The sequence below is a fragment of the Delphinus delphis genome, chromosome X (assembly GCF_949987515.2).
Source record: "Delphinus delphis chromosome X, mDelDel1.2, whole genome shotgun sequence".
Lineage (NCBI taxonomy): Eukaryota > Metazoa > Chordata > Mammalia > Artiodactyla > Delphinidae > Delphinus > Delphinus delphis.
The window spans coordinates 81,465,691-81,488,697 of record NC_082704.1 but is presented as its reverse complement, the minus strand read 5'-3'; the positions used below and the strand labels follow the sequence as shown (position 1 = coordinate 81,488,697).

General features: G+C 37.6%; 1 protein-coding gene and 1 long non-coding RNA gene across 3 annotated transcripts in view; one reads left to right on the top strand and one right to left on the bottom strand.

Annotated features, from left to right (window-relative positions):
* Positions 1-23,007, bottom strand: part of WNK3 (WNK lysine deficient protein kinase 3) — a 148,034-nt gene that overhangs the window by 32,788 nt on the left and 92,239 nt on the right. Inside the window, exons 11-20 of one of the 2 annotated variants that reach the window (XM_060002198.1) lie at positions 21,968-22,115; positions 21,188-21,304; positions 19,843-19,998; positions 19,710-19,761; positions 17,966-18,103; positions 16,705-17,603; positions 6,703-6,934; positions 6,173-6,303; positions 4,721-5,343; positions 1,930-2,158 (exon numbers count right to left, since the gene is read on the bottom strand). In XM_060002198.1, coding sequence (XP_059858181.1) covers positions 1,930-2,158; positions 4,721-5,343; positions 6,173-6,303; positions 6,703-6,934; positions 16,705-17,603; positions 17,966-18,103; positions 19,710-19,761; positions 19,843-19,998; positions 21,188-21,304; positions 21,968-22,115 — 2,725 coding nt within the window. The remainder of the gene's footprint in view (positions 1-1,929; positions 2,159-4,720; positions 5,344-6,172; positions 6,304-6,702; positions 6,935-16,704; positions 17,604-17,965; positions 18,104-19,709; positions 19,762-19,842; positions 19,999-21,187; positions 21,305-21,967; positions 22,116-23,007) is intronic. The other variant, XM_060002199.1, reaches the window with a different exon arrangement.
* The window catches only part of LOC132418391 (uncharacterized), an 84,127-nt gene that overhangs the window by 45,506 nt on the left and 15,614 nt on the right, over positions 1-23,007 (top strand). The window lies entirely within an intron of this gene.

Below are 23,007 nucleotides of genomic sequence, written 5' to 3'. Positions count from 1 at the left end.
ACATATATATGGAATCTAAAAAAAAAAAAAAAAGAAGAAAGAAAAGAATGATCAGAAGAGCCTAGGGGGAAGACAGGAATAAAGATGCCGACCTACTAGAGAATGTACTTGAGGATACGGGGAGGAGGAAGGGTAAGCTGGGACAAAGTGAGACAGTGGCATGGACATATATACACTACCAATTGTAAAATAGATAGCTAGTGGGAAGTAGCCGCATAGCAGAGGGAGATCAGCTCGGTGCTTTGTGACCGCCTAGAAGGGTGGGATAGGGATGGTGGGAGGGAGGGAGATGCAAGAGGGAAGAGATATGGGGACATATGTATATGTATAACTGATTCACTTTTTTTATAAAGCAGAAACTAACACACCATTGTAAAGCAATTATAATCCAATAAAGATGTTGAAAAAGAAAAAAAACACAAGCTGTGGTACATCCATAGCATGGAATATTACTCAGCAACTAAAAGGAATAAGCTATTATAACACAAAATAACTTAAATAATCCCAAAGACAATGTTATGAGTCAAAAAACCAATCTCAAAAGGCATGTTTTTACCATGAGATCCCATGGTTGACTAGAAAGAAGCAGTGTGGTGTAAGTGCCTGACAATTAGCTTTTTTGATTCTAATAAGAAAGTGCCTGACATTAAGCTTTTGATTGCTGAGGTATACATTTCAAAGAAATCCATCTCAAATAAACCCATTGCCAGCTATACAACTGTATAAAGAGCCAGGCCACCCCACCCATGAAGTTTCCCTTTTAGAAAGCCCTGGTTGACCTAGATAACTGATCATTTGAGTGACCCTGCTTTTCCCTCCCTGTGCTTTAATTCCCACTCTCACTCTCAATAAACAGTGAACTTGTGAAACACTAGGTACCCCACCCTCAACCAGAATAAAGTAAGAACCCCAGATCTGCTAGTGTGTGCTGTTGCTCTCTAGTATGTACTCCTGTTTCCCACCTCCTGACCAAACCTCTTGCTATGTGGCCCACACGATGTGTACTCCCCAGGACCTGTGAATAATAAACCTTGTTTTTTCAAACTTCCCCAGCCTTTTCCAGCTTCTATGGGTTGCCTGCATTCCTTGGTTTGTGGCCCTTCTCCTCCATCTTCAAAGCCAGCAGTGCTGCATCTCTCTGACACTGCTTCCTTCCTCATATCTTTTCTTCTGCCTCTCTCTTCTACTTTAGAGGACCCTTGTGATTACACTGGGCCCACTCAGATAATCCAGGATATCCCCATCTTAAAATGTTGATTAGCATCTTAAATTCCATCTACAACCTCAATTACCCTTTGCCATATAACTGAACACAGTCACAGGTTGCAGGGATTTGCACATGGATGTCTTTGGGGGGGGGGACCATTTTTCTGCCTATCACAAATTCTGTTGTGATCTCACATATACCCTTACAGTTCACCCTCAACCCCACCTTGACTATGCACAAGTAACCAAGTAAGTCTGACCTGATTAACAACTTCTTTATTAAGTTGAGACTGATCCTCTCTTTTTACAAATTCAAAGATGTACAGTTTTTCTAATAGTCTCGTAATAAATGAAGATCTCTTACATCAGATAGCACATAACTTTACTTTTAAGATTATCTTTGTTAAGCAATAAAATCCTCAACAAACTCCAAATGCTAGACCAGCAGTTCCCATTGACTACCAACATTTCAAAAACTTATTTTGGGGATTTAAACTGGGTTTCCAGGTATTTGTTTTCCAAATGAAAACATAACACTCATCTGCTCTCCAAAATCTATCACCTATCCTCATCATTATTTCATAAAAGAACATTCAGCACCAACAAAGTGGAAAAGAACCTCAGAATAATGTATACTTCTTTAAATCACCTTAGCTTAATAAAAAATAAGTTAATTGTTATTTTTCTAATTTTGCTGATCTTTGACCAGTTTTTTTTAATCACTTTTAAGATTGATTTACCTGTTACAACTGTGCCACTGTCCACATGTGTCAAGGACTGGGGACGGCTTCGAAGTTTGCTTTTAAAAGATCTTGGTCTACGTGGTGATGCAGGTGGTAGAGGAATCTCTGATGATTGGACTTTGCCATCTTTAATTGCCCGAAGGCGTTCATAGAGCTCCTGTAACTCCTTATTCTGCTGGGTTTGAAGATTTACCACCTCCTGAATGTGTCTGAAGGAAAATCATGCAGAAAGCATTTTAATGGCACAGGCACCATACAAATGAGCCAAGGAACTCTACCAGTACAAGTAAAGTTTAACAAGGAATTTAGATTAAGAATGTGGAAATACAGAATATTTTCACAATTTTAAGATTTTCAATGCCTTCCTAAGTGTGACATTAAACTAATCAGACATAAACAAAAAGCTCAATAAATTGACAAAAACGAATTTCTAAAACTTCAATACAGTAAAAAATAATTTAAAATATTAAAGTCTCGGGCTTCCCTGGTGGCGCAGTGGTTGAGAGTTCGCCTGCCGATGCAGGGGACACGGGTTCGTGCCCCAGTCCAGGAAGATCCCACATGCTGCGGAGCGGCTGGGCCCGTGAGCCATGGCCGCTGAGCCTGCGCGTCTGGAGCCTGTGCTCCACAACGGGAAAGGCCACAACAGTGAGAGGCCCGCATACCGCAAAAAAAAAAAAAAATAATAAAAAATTAAAGTCTCATAGTACTGATAATATTAACCTTTTCTTTATTATATGTTGCAAGTATAAACAGGAAAAAAATTTGTAACATATAGTAAAAGGTTAATATTCCGAATATATAAATAGCTCCTAAAAATCAATAAGAAAAAAAGAAACAACTTTATAGAAAAAGGGGGAAAGAATATGAAAAGGTGACTCCAAAGAAGAGGAAATACAAGTAGCCAATAAATATGAGATGATGCACATCCTTAGTATTAATTAGAACACAAAATTTTTAACATCTTAATTGCAGTATAATTGTTTTACAATGGTGTGTTAGTTTCTTCTGTATAACAAAGTGAATCAGCTATACATATACATGCATCCCCATATCTCCTCCCTCTTCTGTCTCCCTCCCACCCTCCCTATCCCACCCCTCTAGGTGGTCACCAAGCTGATCTCCCTGTGCTATGTGGCTACTTCCCACTAGCTATCTATTTTACATTTGGTAGTGTATATATGTCCATGCCACTCTCTCACTTCGTCCCAGCTTACCCTTCCCCCTCCCCGTGTCCTCAAGTCCATTCTCTACGTCTGCGTCTTTATTCGTATCCTGCCCCTAGGTTCTTCAGAACCATTTTTTTTTCTTTTAGATTCCATATATATGTGTTAGTATACATAGAACACAGATTTTTAAAACTATTTTTTATTCATCTGATTGGAATAAAATGAAAAGAATCAATAATATCCAGTCTAATCTTGTTAAGGTGTGGGAAAACAGGCACTTTCATATATTTCTGTTTGGTGTGTAAAATGGTATATCTACACTGGATGACAATTTTAAATGTACAAACCTGTTAACCCAGCAATTCCACTTTTAGGTATCTATCCTACAAAAATACTAACATAAGTATGTAAAAATATAAGGATGTTGCCTTCAACACTTTTTACATAAGCAAAATATGGGATAAAACTGAAATGCCCATTAAGGAGAGATTAAATAAACTTTAAATGGCTATATACTATTCCAATGTATGGAATAAAGATTATTTGTGCAAACATGAATATGAAGAGGAGACAATGTTAAGTCAAAAAATTGTAGAGTAACATATATTATGATCCCACTTTTATAAAACTCAAAAACTATATATTTGTAAATGCAAGAAAAATGACAGGCAAGATATATACCAAATAGTTCATAGTGGTTGCCTCTGAGGAGATTAGGGCATGAGAAATAGGAGACTGGTTTATGTGCATTTTTACAGTTGTGATATTACGTTTTATAATAAAAAAGATATATTTGGTCTTTGTCCCTGTTCTTGGCACACAGCTCCTAAAACCCTTGTAACTTCCTAAGTGATAAGAGCAATGGGAGAATCTTTTGTTATAATATTTGGTCTTTTGTCCTCAAATAGCTCCAGTTCCTGAAATAGTTCCAGGGTGATAAAGGGAAAAGGAGTGTCTCATTATTCAAAACAAGCCCCTCTGATCACGAAGTGACTTTTGGATAGCCCCTAAGGATGGGTACCTCTAAGGAGGGGAATAAGGATGGAAGTTGAATTAATCACCAATGGCCAACGATTTAATCAATCATGCCTATGTAATGAAGCTTCCATAAAAATCCGTGAACTACAGGGGTTCTAAGAGCTTCTAGGTCGGTGAAGACATGAGGTGCTGGGAGAGTGGCACTTCTGGGAGGCCATGAAGTTCCATGCCCCTTCCCCTATACCTTGCCATCTGGCTGTTCTTGAGTTGTATCCTTTTATAATAAACCAATAATCTAGTAAGGAAACTGTTTTCCTGAGCTCTGTAAGCCACTCTAGCAAAGTAATCAAACCTGGGGAGGGGTTTGTGGGAACGTCTGATTTATAACAAGTTGTTAAGAACCATAGGTAACACTACCTGGACTCATGATGGGCATCTGAAAGGAGGCAGTCTTGTGGGACTGAGCCCTTAGCCTGTGGGATCTGATGCTACCTTTGTAGTTTTCAACCATAAATTTTTTCCATCATTAAAATGTCACCAATCCAAAATTAGTTACCAATCAAATACTTAGCTCTATAAAACCCAAGGCAATCAAATTTGTGACAAAAGAGAAGCAGTCCTTACTTTTCTCGTAATCTTTGAAGCTCCACCTTTAAGTCCTCATCCTCTACTTCTGACTCATCATCACTGCTCATTGGGGAAGACGGTGAATAGAAGAGTGAGCTCTGTGTTTGAACATAGGCTTTTTCTTCACGGAGTGGTAAGCACTTTACTCTCTCTGGACCACTCTTTGCCACTGATTTCCCTCTGCCACCAAGAGTGGCTGAAAATTCACTATTAGAGGTAGGCTGCATCCCAGCAGTAAGTATCTCTCTCTCTTTAAACAACAGTTCAGATCCAGACTGCATGCTACTTCCTGTGGCTGAATTTTCTTCCAATGCCTTTTCTGGAGTCATCAAAGATACAACAGTCTCACAAGCCATACTGAAAGATGAGAAGTTGTCAGCTTGTTTGGGAATTCTTTTATCTTCTTTTAAGGTTTCCTGAAGAGCTTGTAACTTCTGAGAAGAAAGTGAAGGTTGCAGATTGTGTGTGGCAGGTTCCATTTCTACCAATTGAGACTTTGCTGTTTTAGTAAAGGCTAAAGCTTCTTCACTAGGCTGGCTCGTCATTTTATTGAATGCTGGTATGTGTTCTATTCCAGAAGATGTCACTTTCACTGACTGCTGCTGAGGAACTGTAATCACCTGAAATACAAAAAGGCAAAGGTGGCTGGCTCTGCCTAACCAAAGAGTAAACCCACAAAGAAATTCAATATCAATATATAGCACAGACAATTGGATGGTCTTCTGTAATGTACAAACACTGATAATAACAAAACTAAAAAATCCCATCTATACTTGCAATATTAAAAGCTTTGCAATTGGGCCCTTTGCAAAGAGAATTGGCTTCATATTGCTCAAATAAAATTCTGCAATTAAAAAACATTCCATATGTACACCTAAAACTAACACAATATTGTAAATCATCTATACTTCAATTAAAAAATAAAATGAGGGCTTCCCTGGTGGCTCAGTGGTTGAGAGTCCACCTGCCGATGCAGGGGACGCGGGTACATGCCCTGGTCCAGGAAGATCCCACATGCCGCGGAGCGGCTGGGCCCGTGAGCCATGGCCGCTGAGCCTGCGCGTCTGGAGCCTGTGCTCCACAACGGGAAAGGCCACAACAGTGAGAGGCCCGCATACCGCAAAAAAAAAAAAAAAAAGAAAGAAAAAAAGAAAAAAATTCAATTGCCAAGATTCTAAAGGACATGAAATTAGATTTATAAAAAAGATGACCCAACCACCCACCAAAAAATGATGACCCATTTCTGTGCTCCAGTCCAGCTACTAAAATCCTCATTTCTTTAGATTCGCCTTTAGTGGATGGCTACAGAAGGTGACAGGATGTATATAAGGGGAGAAATTAAATATGATAATGATCTACATTTAAAATAATTACCATCTACAGACCTAGATCTTCAATGCTGTTACCTTTTATAATGCCTTTGTAGATGATTTAACCAAAGACACAAACCTGGAACCGACCCCGCTGAAATGATCCACTCATTGCTTTACATCTACTGAAAGCCCTAGCATCAGCTGTGGACTCTCCTGTCAGAGGAATGGGGTCAGGAGCAACTGGTGATCTCGTATCTTCTGTATCCACTGCAAGTTTTGCCAAATTGTAAGCAGAAAGGAGAAAATTGCTTGTTAAGACAACATTTGTTTACATTACCAAAAATGAAGAAAAGTAGAAAAAGCTTAACTCCTGCTAGACAATTAAAAAAGTGTTAATGTAATAAGCAACATTGTAGAAGTCCCTAATTCTGAATCAGACATTGCAAGATTTATCCCGAGACTTAGTATCTATATGAAATGAATACTTTAAAATCAAATTAGTTACAAAAGGAAAAATAAAATGGCAATGACATTAATGGGACGTGTCACATACATGGGCTACATGGAAAAAGTGGCAAGATTTGTGTATGAACAACAACAAAAAGAAACAGAAGTAAATGAAAAATGATGTTACCTAGTCTATGTCCCTGACTGTAAGCACACTACCTTGACGGACTTTTGATCTCTTGAAAAAGCTGGTTGACTGCCGTAGCCTGTATGCCCAGCTTTTTAATTTGCGAGTCCAGGATTTCTTGCTAATAGGATTTTTGAGACTAGGACAAGTAAAGCTTAGGCCAAAATATCCACCTCCTGTCTGCAGATGAATGGCTCCACCGCTTGACACAGCAGCAGGATAGGCCTCTGGATCCCCTGGAAGTGAAGCATCTGGGGACATCTCCTAATGGAGACAAAAAGAGGAAAACCAAAATGGTAGTAATTTAGGTGAGGTGGAGCAACTGTTTCTACCATTGGAGTTTCTTGTATGGACTAATCAGTAATCAAAAATAGAATGCTATATCCTAAAGGAACTTCTCTAGGCAGAAAACACAAGAGAAGGAAAAGACCTACAATAACAAACCCAAAACAATTAAGAAAATGGGAATAGGAACATACATATCGATAATTACCTAAATGTAAATGGATTAAATGCTCCAACCAAAAGACATAGACTGGATGAATGGATACAAAAACAAGACCCATATATATGCTGCCTACAAGAGACCCACTTCAGACCTGGGAGATATACAGACTGAAAGTGAGCGGAGAGAAAAAGATAGTACATGCAAATGGAAATCTAAAGAAAGCTGGAATAGCAATACTCATATCAGACAAAATAGACTTTAAAACAAAGACTATTACAAGAGACAAAGAAGGACACTACATAATGATCAAGGGATCAACCCAAGAAGAAGATATAACAATTGCAAATACTTATGCACCCAACATAGAAGCAGCTCAACACATGAGGCAAATACTAACAGCCATAAAAGGGGAAATCGACAGTAACACAATCATAGTAGGGGACTTTAACACCCCACTTTCACCAATGGACAGATCATCCAAAATGAAAATCAACAAGGAAACACAAGCTTTAAATGATACATTAAATGACATGGACTTAATTGAAATTTATAGGACACTCCATCCAAAAACAACAGAATACATTTTCTTCTCATGTGCTCATGGAACATTCTCCAGGATAGATCATATCTTGGGTCACAAATCAAGCCTTGGTAAACTTAAGAAAATTTAAATCATATCAAGTATCTTTTCTGACCACAACGCTATGAGACTAGATATCAATTATGGGAAAAAATCTATAAAAAATACAAACGCATGGAGGCTAAACAATACACTACTAAATAACCAAGAGACCACTGAAGAAATCAAACAGAAAATCAAAAAATACCTAGAAACAAATGACAATGAAAACAGGACGACCCAAAACCTACAGGATGCAGCATAAACAGTTCTAAGAGGGAAGTTTATAGCTATACAAACCTACGTTAAAAACAAGAAACATCTCAAATAAACAACCTAACCTTGCACCTAAAGCAATTAGAGAAAGAAGAACAAAAAAACCCCAAGTTAGCAGAAGGAAAGAAATCATAATGCTCAAATCAGAAATAAATGAAAAAGAAATGAAGGAAACGATAGCAAAGATCAATAAAACTAAAAGCTGGTTCTTTGAGAAGATAAACAAAATAGATAAACCATTAGCCAGACTCATCAAGAAAAAAAGGGAGAAGACTCAAATCAATAGAATTAGAAATGAAAAGGGAGAAGTAACAACTGAAACTACAGAAATACAAAGGATCATGAGAGATTACTACAAGCAACTCTATGCCAGTAAAATGGACAACCTGGAAAAAATGGACAAATTCTTAGAAAGGCACCACCTTCCAAGACTGAACCAGGAAGAAACAGAAAATATGAACAGCCCAATCACAAGCACTGAAATTGAAACTGTGATTAAAAATCTTCCAACAAACAAAAGCCCAGGACCAGATGGCTTCACAGGCGAATTCTATCAAACATTTAGAGAAGAGCTAACACCTATCCTTCTCAAACTCTTCCAAGGTATAGCAGAGGGAGGAACACTCCCAAACTCATTCTACGAGGCCACCATCACTCTGATACAAAAACCAGACAAAGATGTCACAAAAAAAGAAAACTACAGGCCAATATCACTGATGAATATAGATGCAAAAATCCTCAACAAAATACTAGCAAACAGAATCCAACAGCACATTAAAAGGATCATACACCATGATCAAGTGGGGTTTATCCCAGGAACACAAGGATTCTTCAATATACACAAAGCAATCAATGTGATACACCATATTAACAAATTGAAGGAGAAAAACCATATGATCATCTCAATAGATGCAGAGAAAGCTTTCGACAAAATTCAGCACTGATTTATGATAAAAACCCGCGAGAAAGTAGGCATAGAAGGAATTTACCTCAACATAATAAAGGCCATACATGACAAACCCACAGCTAAAATCGTCCTCAATGGTAAAAAACTGAAACCATTTCCACTAAGATCAGGAACAAGACAAGGTTGCCCACTCTCACCACTATTATTCAACATAGTCTTGGAAGTTTTAGCCACAGCAATCAGAGAAGAAAAAGAAGTACAAGGAATCCAAATTGGAAAAGAACAGTAAAGCTGTCACTGTTGGCAGATGACATGATACTATACATAGAGAATCCTAAAGATGCTACCAGAACTACTAGAGCAATGAATTTGGGAAAGTAGCAGGATACAAAATTAATGCACAGAAATCTATGGCATTCCTATACACTCATGCTGAAAAATCTGAAAGTGAAATTAAATTAAATCCCATTTACCATTGCAAGAAAAAGAATAAAATACCTAGGAATAAACCTACCTAAGGAGACAAAAGACCTGTATGCAGAAAATTATAAGACACTGATGAGAGAAATTAAAGATGATACAAATAGATGGAGAGATATACCATGTTCTTGGATTGGAAGAATCAACATTGTGAAAATGAATATACTATCCAAAGCAATCTACAGATTCAACGCAATCCCTATCAAACTCCCACTGGCATTTTTCTCAGAACTAGAACAAAAAATTTCACAATTTGTATGGAAACACAAAAGACCCCGAATAGCCAAAGCAATCTTGAGAAAAAGAAACGGAGCTGGAGGAATCAGGCTCCCTGACTTCAGACTATACTATAAAGCTACAGTAATCAAGACAGTATGGTACTGGCACAAAAACAGAAATATAGATCAATAGAACAGGATAGAAAGCCCAGAGATAATAACCCACGCACATATGGTCACCTTATCTTTGATAAAGGAGGCAGGAATGTACAGTGGAGAAAGGACAGCCTCTTCAATAAGTGGTGCTGGGAAAACTGGACAGCTACATGTAAAAGAATGAAATTAGAACAATCCCTAACCGTACACAAACATAAACTCAAAATGGATTAAAGACCTAAATGTAAGGCCAGACACTATCAAACTCTTAGAGGAAAACATAGGCAGAACACCCTATAACATAAATCATAACAAGATCCTTTTTGACCCACCTTCTAAAGAAATGGAAATAAAAACAAAGTAAACAAATGGGACCTAATGAAACTTAAAAGCTTTTGCACAGCAAAGGAAACCATAAACAAGACGAAAAGACAACCCTCAAAATGGGAGAAAACGTTTGCAAATGAAGCAACTGAAAACGGATTAATCTCCAAAACATACAAGCAACTCATGCAGCTCAATATCAAAAAAACAAACAACCGAATCCAAAAACGGGCAGAAGACCTAAATAGACATTTCTCCAAAGAAGATATACAGATTGCCAACAAACATATGAAAGGATGCTCAACATCATTAATCATTAGAGCAATGCAAATCAAAAGTACAATGAGATATAATCTCACACCGGTCAGAATGGCCATCATCAAAAAATCTACAAACAATAAATGCTGGAGAGGATGTGGAGAAAAGGGAACCCTCATACACTGTTGGTGGGAATGTAAATTGATACAGCCACTATGGAGAACAGTATGGAGGTTCGTTAAAAAACTACAAATAGAACTACCACACGACCCAGAAATCCCACTATTGGGCATATACCCTGAGAAAACCATAATTCAAAAAGTGTCATGTACCACAATGTTCATTGCAGCACTATTTCAATACCGAGGACATGGAAGCAACCTAAGTGTCCCTCAACAGATGAATGGATAAAGAAGATGTGGCACATATATACAATGGAATATTACTCAGCCATAAAAAGAAATGAAATTGAGATATTTGTAGTGAGGTGGATGGACGTAGAGTGTGTCATACAGAGTGAAGTAAGTCAGAAAGAGAAAACCAAATACCGTATGCTAACACATACATATGGAATCTAAAAAAAAAAAAAAAGGTGATGAGGAACCTGGGGCAAGACGGGAATAAACACACAGACCTACTAGAGAACAAACTTGAGTACACGGGGAGGGGGAAGGGTAAGCTGGGACAAAGTGAGAGAGTGGTAGTGCGTATATGGACATATATACACTACCAAGTGTAAAATAGATAGCTAGTGGGAAGCAGTCGCGTAGCGCAGGGAGATCAGCTCGGTGCTTTGTGACTATCTAGAAGGGTGGGATACGGAGGGTGGGAGGGAGGGAGACGCAGGAGGGAAGAGATATGGGGATATATGTATATGTATAACTGATTCACTTTGTTATAAAGCAGAAACTAACACACCATTGTAAAGCAATTATACTCCAATAAAAATGTAAAAAAAATAGAATGCTATGTATACTTCTATTAATAGTATCATATCAGACTAAACCTGAAGTATTAAACTTATAGGAATTAAGCCTTCCCCTTTCTTTAAAAATACTATTTAGACTTCAGATAAATAAAACAGCAGAATATTAAACTTCCACCCTAGAATATTTTTTATTATAGCACCTTTGAAAACTGAAAATTAAAATATGAAGGAAATAACCCTCATATGCACCAATTCACTAAAAATGGTTACTTAAACCCTATGATCTTAAAATGGAAAGTTTCATTTATGCTTATATTATCTAAGAGAGTTTAAGATGCCTGACATGCATGATAAACAGAAAAACAAGATGTCTAGGCATTTACATTTACAGAAATATATTACCAAATCAAGTTTCTTACATTACATAAGCACACAGAAATTTACAATGGACCTCAAAATTATTTCAAATTCAAGCTCTAAAAACTGTTAGCATCAGGCCACAGCTGGCTATAAAATCATTCTTCCCTCTTCTTGTCCTCCCATCCCTCCCCTCAAAAATCAGAATTAACTGCTGCTGTATTCTGAGTATTCTAAAAATAAATTTCTTATAATAACTAATATAAGAAATTAATATACAGAGCCAGAAATACTTTGGGAAACATGAGCATGGCCCCTACTAATTTAGAAAATTAAAAGAGTAAAAGTTCAAAGAAAGGGATTCAGCATTTGTCTGAAGGAAGACAGCCTAAGCAGCACTAAGTAAACTGCAGTTTGGGGTAAGCATTATTAACACTTAATTCAGCAGTTATTAAAAGTAAAATTCTGAACAGTTTTTATTTTCCAAAGTCCCATTTTGGACAAGTAATACTACTTTCATAAAGAGGAAAAAACTCTCAATAATATTATGATTTAGAAAGTGTTACATTGGTCCCACTGAAATTACAGAAAAGATTTTTATTAAGTAATAACTGGATCAAGATGATAAATTAAATACAAGTTCTAGCCTCCCTTACCAACCCAAATACACAGGTACAACAGGAAAAACAGATGTAGACACATGCATATAAGTTTTTTTAATTAATTAATTAATTTTTTAGCTGCGTTGGATCTTCATTGCTGTGTGCGGGCTTTCTCTAGTTGCATCGAGCGGGGGCTATGCTTCATTGTGGTGCGTGGGCTTCTTATTGTGGTGGCTTCTCTTATTGCAGAGCACGGGCTCTAGGCACATGGGCTTCAGTAGTTGTGGCCCACAAAGTCTAGAACACAGGTTCAGTAGTTGTGGCGCACGGGCTTCGTTGCTCCGTGGCATGTGGGATCTTCCCGGACCAGGTCTGAAACCCGTGTCCCCTGCATTGGCAGGCGGATTCTTAACCACTGGGCCACCAGAGAAGCCCTGCATATAAGATTAAAGGAGGAAAAAGCAGCCTCCTTCAATGCATAATGATATATGCAGGAACTGTTTCAAAATGCAGCAAATTGAGGTGGTAGATATGGGCAGCAGGAGAGAGCGCCCTGGCCAACCAAAAGGATGGGTGGTTGGACAGAATGTTTACAAAGCTATAACAATCTATCTGTCTCCTATCTATCACTTCAGCATCATATTATAACACTCTCCTACTTACTGGCCTTCTTTTGTTTCCTGGAACAGGTATCCACCTATGAATGTCACCATCACATACAAATCCTTCCCTGACCACCCTATATAAAGTAATTCCTTAGTCTTTCTATCATAACCCTTTATTTATTTGTTTAGGATCTATCTTCCCCGACTAGAATGTGAGCTCCACAAAAACAGAGATCTTGACTTATTCACTGCTCAGCAGATATTCACTGAACGGATGAGTGAACTGGTTGGGGCACCTTCCCACCTCATCTCCACAATAAACAAAAGACAGCAGAGGAATCTGCTCCCAAATAAGAGTGGTAAGGAGGAAAATGTTTATTGCCAAGAAAAAGGTCAGTAATGTAGGGAAGAGACAAGATCCAGGAGTAAGGGGAAGCCTTGCTACCTTTGAAGACTAGCTATTGGACCTCCCTCTGGGCAGCATTAAAGACAAGTTGCAATACCCAGTGCCAGGAAGCATGTCCCATGCTTTTCCCACAATTACTGGAGTAAGGCTATAGTAATTATATATAACATTTACAAAGAGACAAACAGGGAATCTTATGGGGGAAAAAGAAAAACTGAGTACACAACGAAGAATCACCAACACTTTTGGGAAACCAGCACTTTAAGAAAACACTAAACTCAACAAACAGCATACCCAGGGAAACAGCATTAATAAGACTTTAATATGTTGAAAGAGATGTGTGAATATACTATATCCATAAGAAAAAGAATGAACTATAGTTACTAGAAATTAAAAATGCAATTCCTTGACATAAAAAAAATAGCTGAATAGGAGATTATAAACAGCTTAAAAGTTGAGACATTCTCCCAGTACAAAAAGCAAAAGGACAAAGAGATGGAAAGCATGAAATGAGGGACTTCCCTGGTGGTGCAGTGGTTAAGAATCTGCCTGCCAATGGAGGGAACACAGGTTCAATTCCTGGTCCAAGAAGATGCCACATGCCATGGAGCAACTAAGCCCGTGCGCCACAGCTACACAGCCTGCGCTCTAGAGCTTGCATGCCACAACTACTGAAGCCTGCATGCCTAAGAGCCCAGGCTCCGCAACAACAGAAGCCACCGCAATGAGAAGCCCACACACTGCGACAAAGAATAGCCCCCACTCGCAGCAACTAGAGAAAGCCCACACGCAGCAATGAAGACCACATGCAGCCAAAAATTTTTTTAAAAAGCATGAAATGAAAAGTTAATAGATAAGAAAAACAGGAAATGAAGAAATAAAACTGTCTCTATTCACAGATGATAAGATCTTATATACTGATATTATATAGAAAATCTACCAAAAGCTATCACAGCTAATAAAAAAAACTCAGTGAACTTGAAGGATACAACATCAACAATCAAAAATCAATCGTATTTCTATACACTAGCAATGAAAAATCTGAAAAGGAAATTAAGAAAACTATTTCATTTATTATAACAACAAAGAATAAAATAACAAACAGTGCTGGAACAACTGGATAGCCACATGCAAAAGAATGAAGCTGGACCTTTATCTCACACCATATACAAAAATTAACTCAAAATGATCCTACCATCTGTACTTAATTGTGAAGCAAAATAAAGATATTTCTGGACATTAAAAAAAATTGGTCACACATGCAACATATTTTAAAATATTACTCATAGAAGCATTTCAGGGGGGAAATAAAAAGGAATTCTAGGACACCAGAAACAGTGGCAGGTAATAAGTTTGATCTAGATGTAGCAATGGACACTTGAAACAAACAAAAGAATCCATTTAACCTTGACACTTGGAAGAGTCTCCTGAGCAACAAAGTTTAAATGACAGAGAATTACATTTCTTTCTTTCTTTTTTTTTTTTTTTTTTGCAGTACACGGGCCTCTCACTGTCGTGGCCTCTCCTGTTGCGGAGCACAGGCTCCGGACGCACAGGCTCAGCGGCCGTGGCTCACGGGCCCAGCCGCTCCGCGGCATGTGGGATCCTCCCAGACCGGGGCATGAACCCGTGTCCCCTGCATCGGCAGGCGGACTCTCAACCACTGTGCCACCAGGGAAGCCCTACATTTCATTTTTTTATGGTTCTAATCATGTTACGTGATTACCAGATAACACAAATAATCATAATATAAATGCTGTTTACTGATTTTCGTTCTTCCAATCAACCTACAGACAAAGCAAAACCGATAAAGAAAAAAATGTAGATGTTATAAACTTTGCCAATGTTAAAAAGTAATTTAAGTAATAAAAATTGGGAGGTGTATGGGGAAGAAAAGTAGAGGAAAGGGAAAATATAATTTCTCTACCCTTCATAGAAGTGAGTCAAATTTTATTGTATAAAATTACTAAATCAAAAAATCGATAAGTATATTATTTATAAGTTATTAATAGCAATGACCACAAGAATTAAAACCAGGAACTTAATAGTGTTTGGGGAGTGGGAGTGTTAACACAACAATTCCTTTTAATTTTCTATCCTTCTGAATTTCTTTTGCATTTATGCATTAATTGCATAATTTTAAATTACTAGTTTACCAAAAAATAAGTACTTAAATTATATTTGCTCAATGGAATATTATGCTGTTGTTTAAAAAAGTTAGGTGAGGAGACTTCCCTGGTGGTCCAGTGGTTAAGAATCCGCCTTCCAACGTAGGGGATGCAGGTTCAATCCCTGGTTGGGGAACTAAGATCACACACGCCACGGGGCAACTAAGCCCGTGCGCCGCAACTACCAAGCCTGTGCGCTATAGAGCCCAAGAGCCACAACTAGAGAGAAGCCTGCGCACCGCAACTAAGACCCAATGCAGCCAAATAAATAAATAAATATATTTTTTGAAAAGTTAGGTGAGGTGGAACTATGTATACTGACATGGATAGATGTCCATAAGTGGGAAAAAAATTTAGAACGCACATGTATGTAAGGAAGTATGTGTATATAAATATATAGTATGTATCTGTGTCTTTGTAAACAGATATAATACATATAAAGAAGTGCTATATAAATATTTGTATATTAGTGAAAACCATGCCTGGGAAGATTTATCAACAGCTGTGTCTATAGGTTTAGAAGTGGGGTGAATTTTACTTTATATACATGCATATATTATTTATATAATAATAACAATAATAAAGAGATACAGTGATAAATATTTTAAAATATGTCTATGATATACTGTAAAATTAAAAAATTAAGTTGTAGACTAATATGTTTATAGCACAATACTATTTTTGTGAATAAGAAGTTGTAGGTTTGTAAGTAGATCTGTATAAGCTTAAGTCAAGAAGGATTAGTACCATATAGTGGATAAGCACCAGATAGTGGTTATCCCTATCAGTTGAAGGAACAGAAAAGAGAAATTAAATTCCTACATTACATAAGTTAAAAAAAACAAGTCATGAGATTATGGGTTTTTTTTCCTTTTAAAATATTTTTTTCAAATAAATAAAAACCCATAAACAAGATTAAATTAAAACCATAATATTTTTAAAAATGAAACTGATAACAGGAATTTTTAAGTGGAAATCTAAAAGCAAGTTCTTCCTACCCACTAAAACAATCTATAAATCAGTCCTGTTCTGTCATTAATACAAAAATAAACATTGCTCACAAGTTCCTAGCTAATTCACCAGAGGGCTCTCTCACCAAGAAAGTTCTACCATCTCTATTAAGTTCTGGGCCCCTGCAGCCTAAGCTATGGCCTTCTTAAATACCTGTGACCTCAGAATCTTGTGACATAGATAATTTCATTTCAAAGGACAGAACTTTAGAAAAGAAGGCATTTCTTTAAAAGCATAGGATAAGGAATTGGTTAGAAAGAATGATACTTACATGTAAACATAATTCGCTGGGTATAGAAGTTATCACATTCAGGTCCCTTTTGAACACTGATATGTTTGCAGGCTGACTCACAGTCACATGGGACAGAATCTTAGAGCCTGTCTGCTGAAAATTAGGGGACTGTGCAGGACTATCTTGAATTCCACAGTGACTGATGCCTATGACTTCTGGCACTGGACATGAGACTGTGTCTTCAGCAGAGGAAGAAAACGGAGAATCTATGCTTTGGGTATCCTTCTGACTCTCAGGATAGATGCTAGATATGCTATGCTCCTGATAGAGCAAATTTCTTAATTTTTCATCCAGAGTTTTAATTCGGTTGTCTGCAAACTCCATTTTTGGAGGTCCTTCCCCGTCTGATTCCAGGACCGTAGAGGACAGCAGGCTAGTTGGTTCAAGGCCAGGGGTCTGAGTGGGAATGACCATCTTAGGAGAACTTGCTTCCACGATCACTGCGGTTTCTCCTTCTTGGGAAATAAACTCTGCATCCATAGTTGGCTGCTGCACCGGTAAGGACTGAGGCTTTTGATCAGACATAAATGCCGGAGTTGTAAGAGAGTTAGGAACAATCTGAGTTGACTCACCAGGAGCTGCCTGACTGGCAGCTTGGTGACCTGGATACACAGGTAGGAATATGCCTGCTTGGCTGGTGAGTCCCTCACATTCAAGACTGGAACTGCTAGCAACTGGTGCCATTATCTGCTTGTCATCTTCCACTTGATAAAGTATAGCTGGCTGCTTAGTTTCTACACTGGCATATTCAGAAATCTTACCATCAACTACATCTTTGTGTTCTGATGTGGAGGTGTAAAATGCACGCTGGCATGGATTATTTTCTAGAGTGAGCAGCGTGTCCTGTGATATTTCCTTATTACTTATGTTTCTTGGACCTGAAACAATAACAAAGAATGGCTAAGCATGTATGGTAAGTACAAAGCATGGACTAGTACCCAAACTCAAAAGGAACAGGAGGAGCAAGGGGCAAACTAGAACCTGTGTGAAAGTATTCTTATAAATAAAACTCAAAATACACAGAATTCAACCTAATAAGGAGAAAAACCTTTTCCTTTTTTTTCCATAAATATTAAAATTTAAATGGCTTAAGTTCCCTCCTAACATTAATATCTTCAAAAATGCTTATGAAAATTCTCATAAGCATAAAATACCCATGAAAACAAGTTAAAGATACAGTATATATTTTGCATCCCCATCTTCCAGGTCTGGATATAGGTGGCAAAGAACAAACACTTACTAGAAAGCAGATTTAGCCCAGGAACTGTAGACATGGACTGCTGAAGAGAAGAAGGAGATTGAGCATCACGGTTTCTTATTGTCTGATTGATACAAAATCGCCATCGACCAACTGGGGATGACTGAGGAGCAGATTCATCTGTAGAAAGAATTGGCAAAAATTAATATGCTAATCAATTGTCATATGTTTACCTATTGACTAAGGAAACCAGGTTAAAACACCGTTTTGTCTTTTATCTCCATTTACAACGCACTAGGATATATGTAACTTATAAGACCAGACCTCCCAACCCTGACTGAAAAATACTCTAACAACTATGCACAAGATATCTTTAGAGAAGGATTTTGGATTCTACGGAAACAAACATTGTATCAATAGCAATTAAAAGCAGGGCAGTTTTGGGAAAAAAAGGAAAAGCACTTTTTCCACTAAAACCTACATCTTCTGTTCTGTATCCTGATTATGGTGGTGCTTACACAAATCTATAAGAGGACTAAAATTTACAGAACCCTACACCAAAAGAAAAAAACGTCTATTTTACTGTATGACAACTTAAAAAATAAAGTAAAATAAGCCCCTACATCTGTACTCCTACTTTGTTAACTTATTCAAATAAGTTATTCTCTTTTAAACTTTACCCTACTTTGCCAGTCAGAAATATACTCAGGGACTTCCCTGGTGGTGCAGTGGTTAAGAATCCGCCTGCCAATGCAGGGGACATGGGTTCGAGCCCTGGTCTGGGAATATCCCACATGCCGTGGAGCTACTGAGCCAGTGCGCCACAACTAGAGCCTGTGTACCACAACTACTGAAGCCTGCACTCCTCGAGCCCGTGCTCCACAAGAAGAGAAGCCACCACAGTGAGAAGCCCGCACACCACAACGAAGAGCAGACCCCACTTGCTGCAACTAGAGAAAGCCTGCACGCAACAACGAAGACCCAACACAGCCATAAATAAATAAATAAAAAGAAATCTACTCAGACTCTTGCTAATGAGAAAAAGAAGACAGAGGAGAACCCTGGCATCCTAACACAAACTACATTTGAGGGTAATGGTATCTGGTTCCATGACTCCCACACCACCTGTTGCTTCTTCATGCTGTTATAATTCCTTCAGATGTCCTCATTTGTCTGTGGCTCTCCTCCCCCTCCCAGACACTCTAAATATACCCATGACCAGAGCTGAGAAGAATGGAGAGATAAATTTATGAGAAAAGAAAATAGAAGACACCATTTTTAGTCCCTGGCAGTTTATCTGGTATCTGATTTACAAAAACTTAGTGATCAGAGCAGGTAGAAGCATATCATTGGTAGAATGAAATCAAGATACTAATGCTATTAAAACATGAGGCAAACTTAGAACATAATGATTTTAGTTAAGAAAGTTGTTGTCCATCTCATATAGAGGAAAAGAAAAACTTACCAGTTAAGTTCAAACAGTAAAGCCATTAAAGGTCAGCAGTACTGTGACTGCTTTTCTGGTAACATACCATGCAACAACTCAGAAATAAATTAATCAGGTAAAGAACCAATACTTGGAGGAAATTTGCAGAATGGTTTTACTTCTCACTTTTTTTACTTCTTATTTCTGGGCTATAAAGTCCTTTCAAAGTGTGGGAAAACCTACATTAACAATTTATCAAATTCCTTTATTGGCTAACATCTTTCCCAAGGTGTGTACATTAAAAGTTTCCAAATGTCTTGCTTCAAAAGCCAAATAGTAAATTTTATTAAGTATACTTACTGCTGGTTTGAGTGGATGCAGAATTTATCTGTACTTGTTCAGATGATCCTGTCTGAATTAAAAATGAATAGATAAATAAAGAAGTTCCTGATACATATCCGAGAAGACCTATTTGCTAAGCAATTTCTCTTACTTGGCTACTGCTGGATTCCATAGTAATAGAGTCAACTCCAATGGCTCTTTCTGCAGCAGAGTGGACATGAAGGATCTCCTGGGCTTGACCTACGATAGCCCTCAATTCTTCTACAAATTTTTCTTTTTCACTTTCCAGGACAAAGTTATCTTCAACCTATCCAAAAGTAAAAGTAAGTCTATTCACAAGAATGAATTTAGTTTCTTCAAAATTATAATATGGTGACTACCATAAAGAAAAATAAATTAGGTATTTAGATCTAAATGCCACAACAGAATTAACAAAGACCAGCAATAAAATGCCACATAATACATTAAATTATTCTATTTTGAGACCACTGATATTTTCAGATTGGCACTACCTACCAGAAGCCAGCATTTTTAAAAAATCTGGCATTCTATAAATTGATTGCCATTTGAAGAACATAACTGAGGTAATGTTTACGTTTAAAACTAGGATGTCCAAACGCAAAAGCTTTTAAATAAAAAAAAAACACAAAATGAAGCATCTCTAAAGATGATAAAGAATTGGCCTAGAGACAGTTCAGAAAATACTACATTGAATAAGAGGCAGACTGACAAAATTATTAACTTTTAAAATGTTAAATTCTGCTTGGCCAGGAATGTATATACGAAGAAAACTGGCAGAAACAAAAGCATTATGTACTCTTCGTGCCACCCTAGATCATTCCCATTAAAAAAAAGAGGAGGGGAATACTAACTTAAGCCTAACAATTCAAAGAAAATACAAAAACTAAATGAAATGATGAACATTACTTGAACACCTATATGTAAGATGTTATATCAGTAGCTAATACATTAGAATTACCTGGGGAACTTTACAAACTATTAATGCTTAGGCCTCATCTCCAAAAATTCTGATTTAATTAGGGACCCAGGCAACGGAATTGTTTTTGTTTTAGTTTTTGTTTGGGGCTTTTTGTTTTTTGGCTGCGCCACGTGGCTTGCAGGATCTTATTTCCCCGACCAGGGATTGAACCCAGACAACGGCAGTGAAAGCACCGAGTCCTAACCACTGGACCACCAGGGTATTCCCAACAGAATTGTTAAAAAACTCTTCCAGTGATTTTGACATGCAGCTAGGCATAAGAAGCACTGACCTAGATCCTCTCTTAATGAAACTCCCTCATATTTTACACATAAATATACAGAAACCAGAGGAGGTATAGTGACTTACTCTTGATCATAACCAATTTAGTTCTGTACAAATTTTAAAAACTAGCAGTACCCTAAAAAAAGATGGCTCTGAATAAATGGGGGGAGAGTTAGAGAGGAAAAAGAGACAGAATGCTTAAGAGAAAATAATTTGGTTTTACTGTACTTACCATATAGTCTGCAATATCCTCTGGTGCATCACCATCAACATCAAACTTGAAGGTGACCATCTTGTTATTGTGTGTCTCCAGTTGACACTCCACCATGTTGTCTCCAGAGATTGACACCTGGGCACAAACATGTCACTAGTTTAAGAGTCAGTCATTGTCTTCTCTTTGTAAATGGTGCAGGAAACATTTGGATGAGCTCACATACGATATATGAAAAAAATGGTTTAAACTGTTCAGAATCTAAAAAGATTCTGTTTTTCCCTTGATGAAATACTGCCTAAACAACTATTGTATGACAAATCTAAGGCTCAAATTATTCAGCAAAAAATAAGTTAGAAATGTGAACCTGTGGGAAAGAAAAGGAACACAACTTTTATGAAAAGGCAAAAAAAAAAGTTACAACGGTCACTATAGCTACCTGCAATGCAAAGATCTAAATCTGGTCATTCATTTCCAAAATTCTCCCACAAATTGACCCTTTAAGCTAAAGAAAATGCACTGCTAATGGAAATGTAAACTGGTCCAGACTTTATGGACAGCAACCTAGAAATACATATTTAGAAACTTTAAAAAAATCTTCATACCCTTTGACCCACTAATTCTACTTCTAGGAATCTATCATAAGGAAATAATCAGGTATATATACAAAGATTTGTGTTCAAGAGTGTTTGCTGCAGAGTTTCATAATACCCTATACTCACCTCCACAGCAACATCGCCCCTCCCTGACCCCCCCAGACCTCAACATGCACTCTTAACCAAATCATATTTACACACTGACCTGAAGGACAGTAAGCTGAAATTTAGTCCCCTTCTCTGATCGAGGACAGGAAGCTCTTCTTTGTTTGATCCGATCTTGTTTGCCATTTCCACTTGGGTTATCAGGGGTATTGGTGTTTTCCTTCACAGCTGCCACATCATTATTCAAACTATTACTCAAAAAAAAAAGCAACTCCAATTCAATTTCTCAGAGAAGAAATGATTCTCAAAGTCCAATATTTAACCCAAATCAGAGTTAACATCTGAAATTCCTTTGTGGATAGAATCATTCCATCTTGATGGTAAAATTCTAAGAAAAACCCTCAATTATAAAATCATAAATAATGTTTAAATAAAATATATAAGTAGTACAATATCTCTCAAAAAGTTATGACTGCACAACTCTGCAAATATACTAAATGCCATTGAATTGTACACTTTAAATGGGTGAAAATCTAATGGTATGTGAATTATATCTCAATAAAGCTGTTTTTAAAAGTTATGAAACACTGAGATTATATTGTACGTATCAGGCCAACATCTCACAGTAGTGAGAGTGAAAGAAAAACACTGCTAGTGATGGACCTCTGTGGAACCTTTTATCAGGGGATGTTCCTGATCAATTTTTTTTTTAATTTTGTTTGTTTGTTTTTGGTTTTTTTGTTTTTGCGGTATGTGGACCTCTCACTGTTGTCGCCTCTCCCATTGCGGAGCACAGGCTCCAGATGCGCAGCCTCAGCTGCCATGGCCCACGGACCCAGCCACTCCACAGCATGTGGGATTCTTTCCAGACCAGGGCACGAACCCACGTCCCCCGCATCGGCAGGCGGACTCTCAACCACTGCGCCACCAGGGAAGCCCCTGATCAATTTTATTTTGTTTGTTTTGGGGTTTTTCTTATTTATTTTTTTTATTTTTCTTATTTATTTTTTCTTATTTATTTCAAATAAAACTTCTAAAAACCAATTCTCACTCAAAATATAGCTGTTTATGTAACAAACTCAACAGGGGATACATGAGGTGTGGAAGACAGGAATAGTGCAAGAAACAGAAAAAGAAATG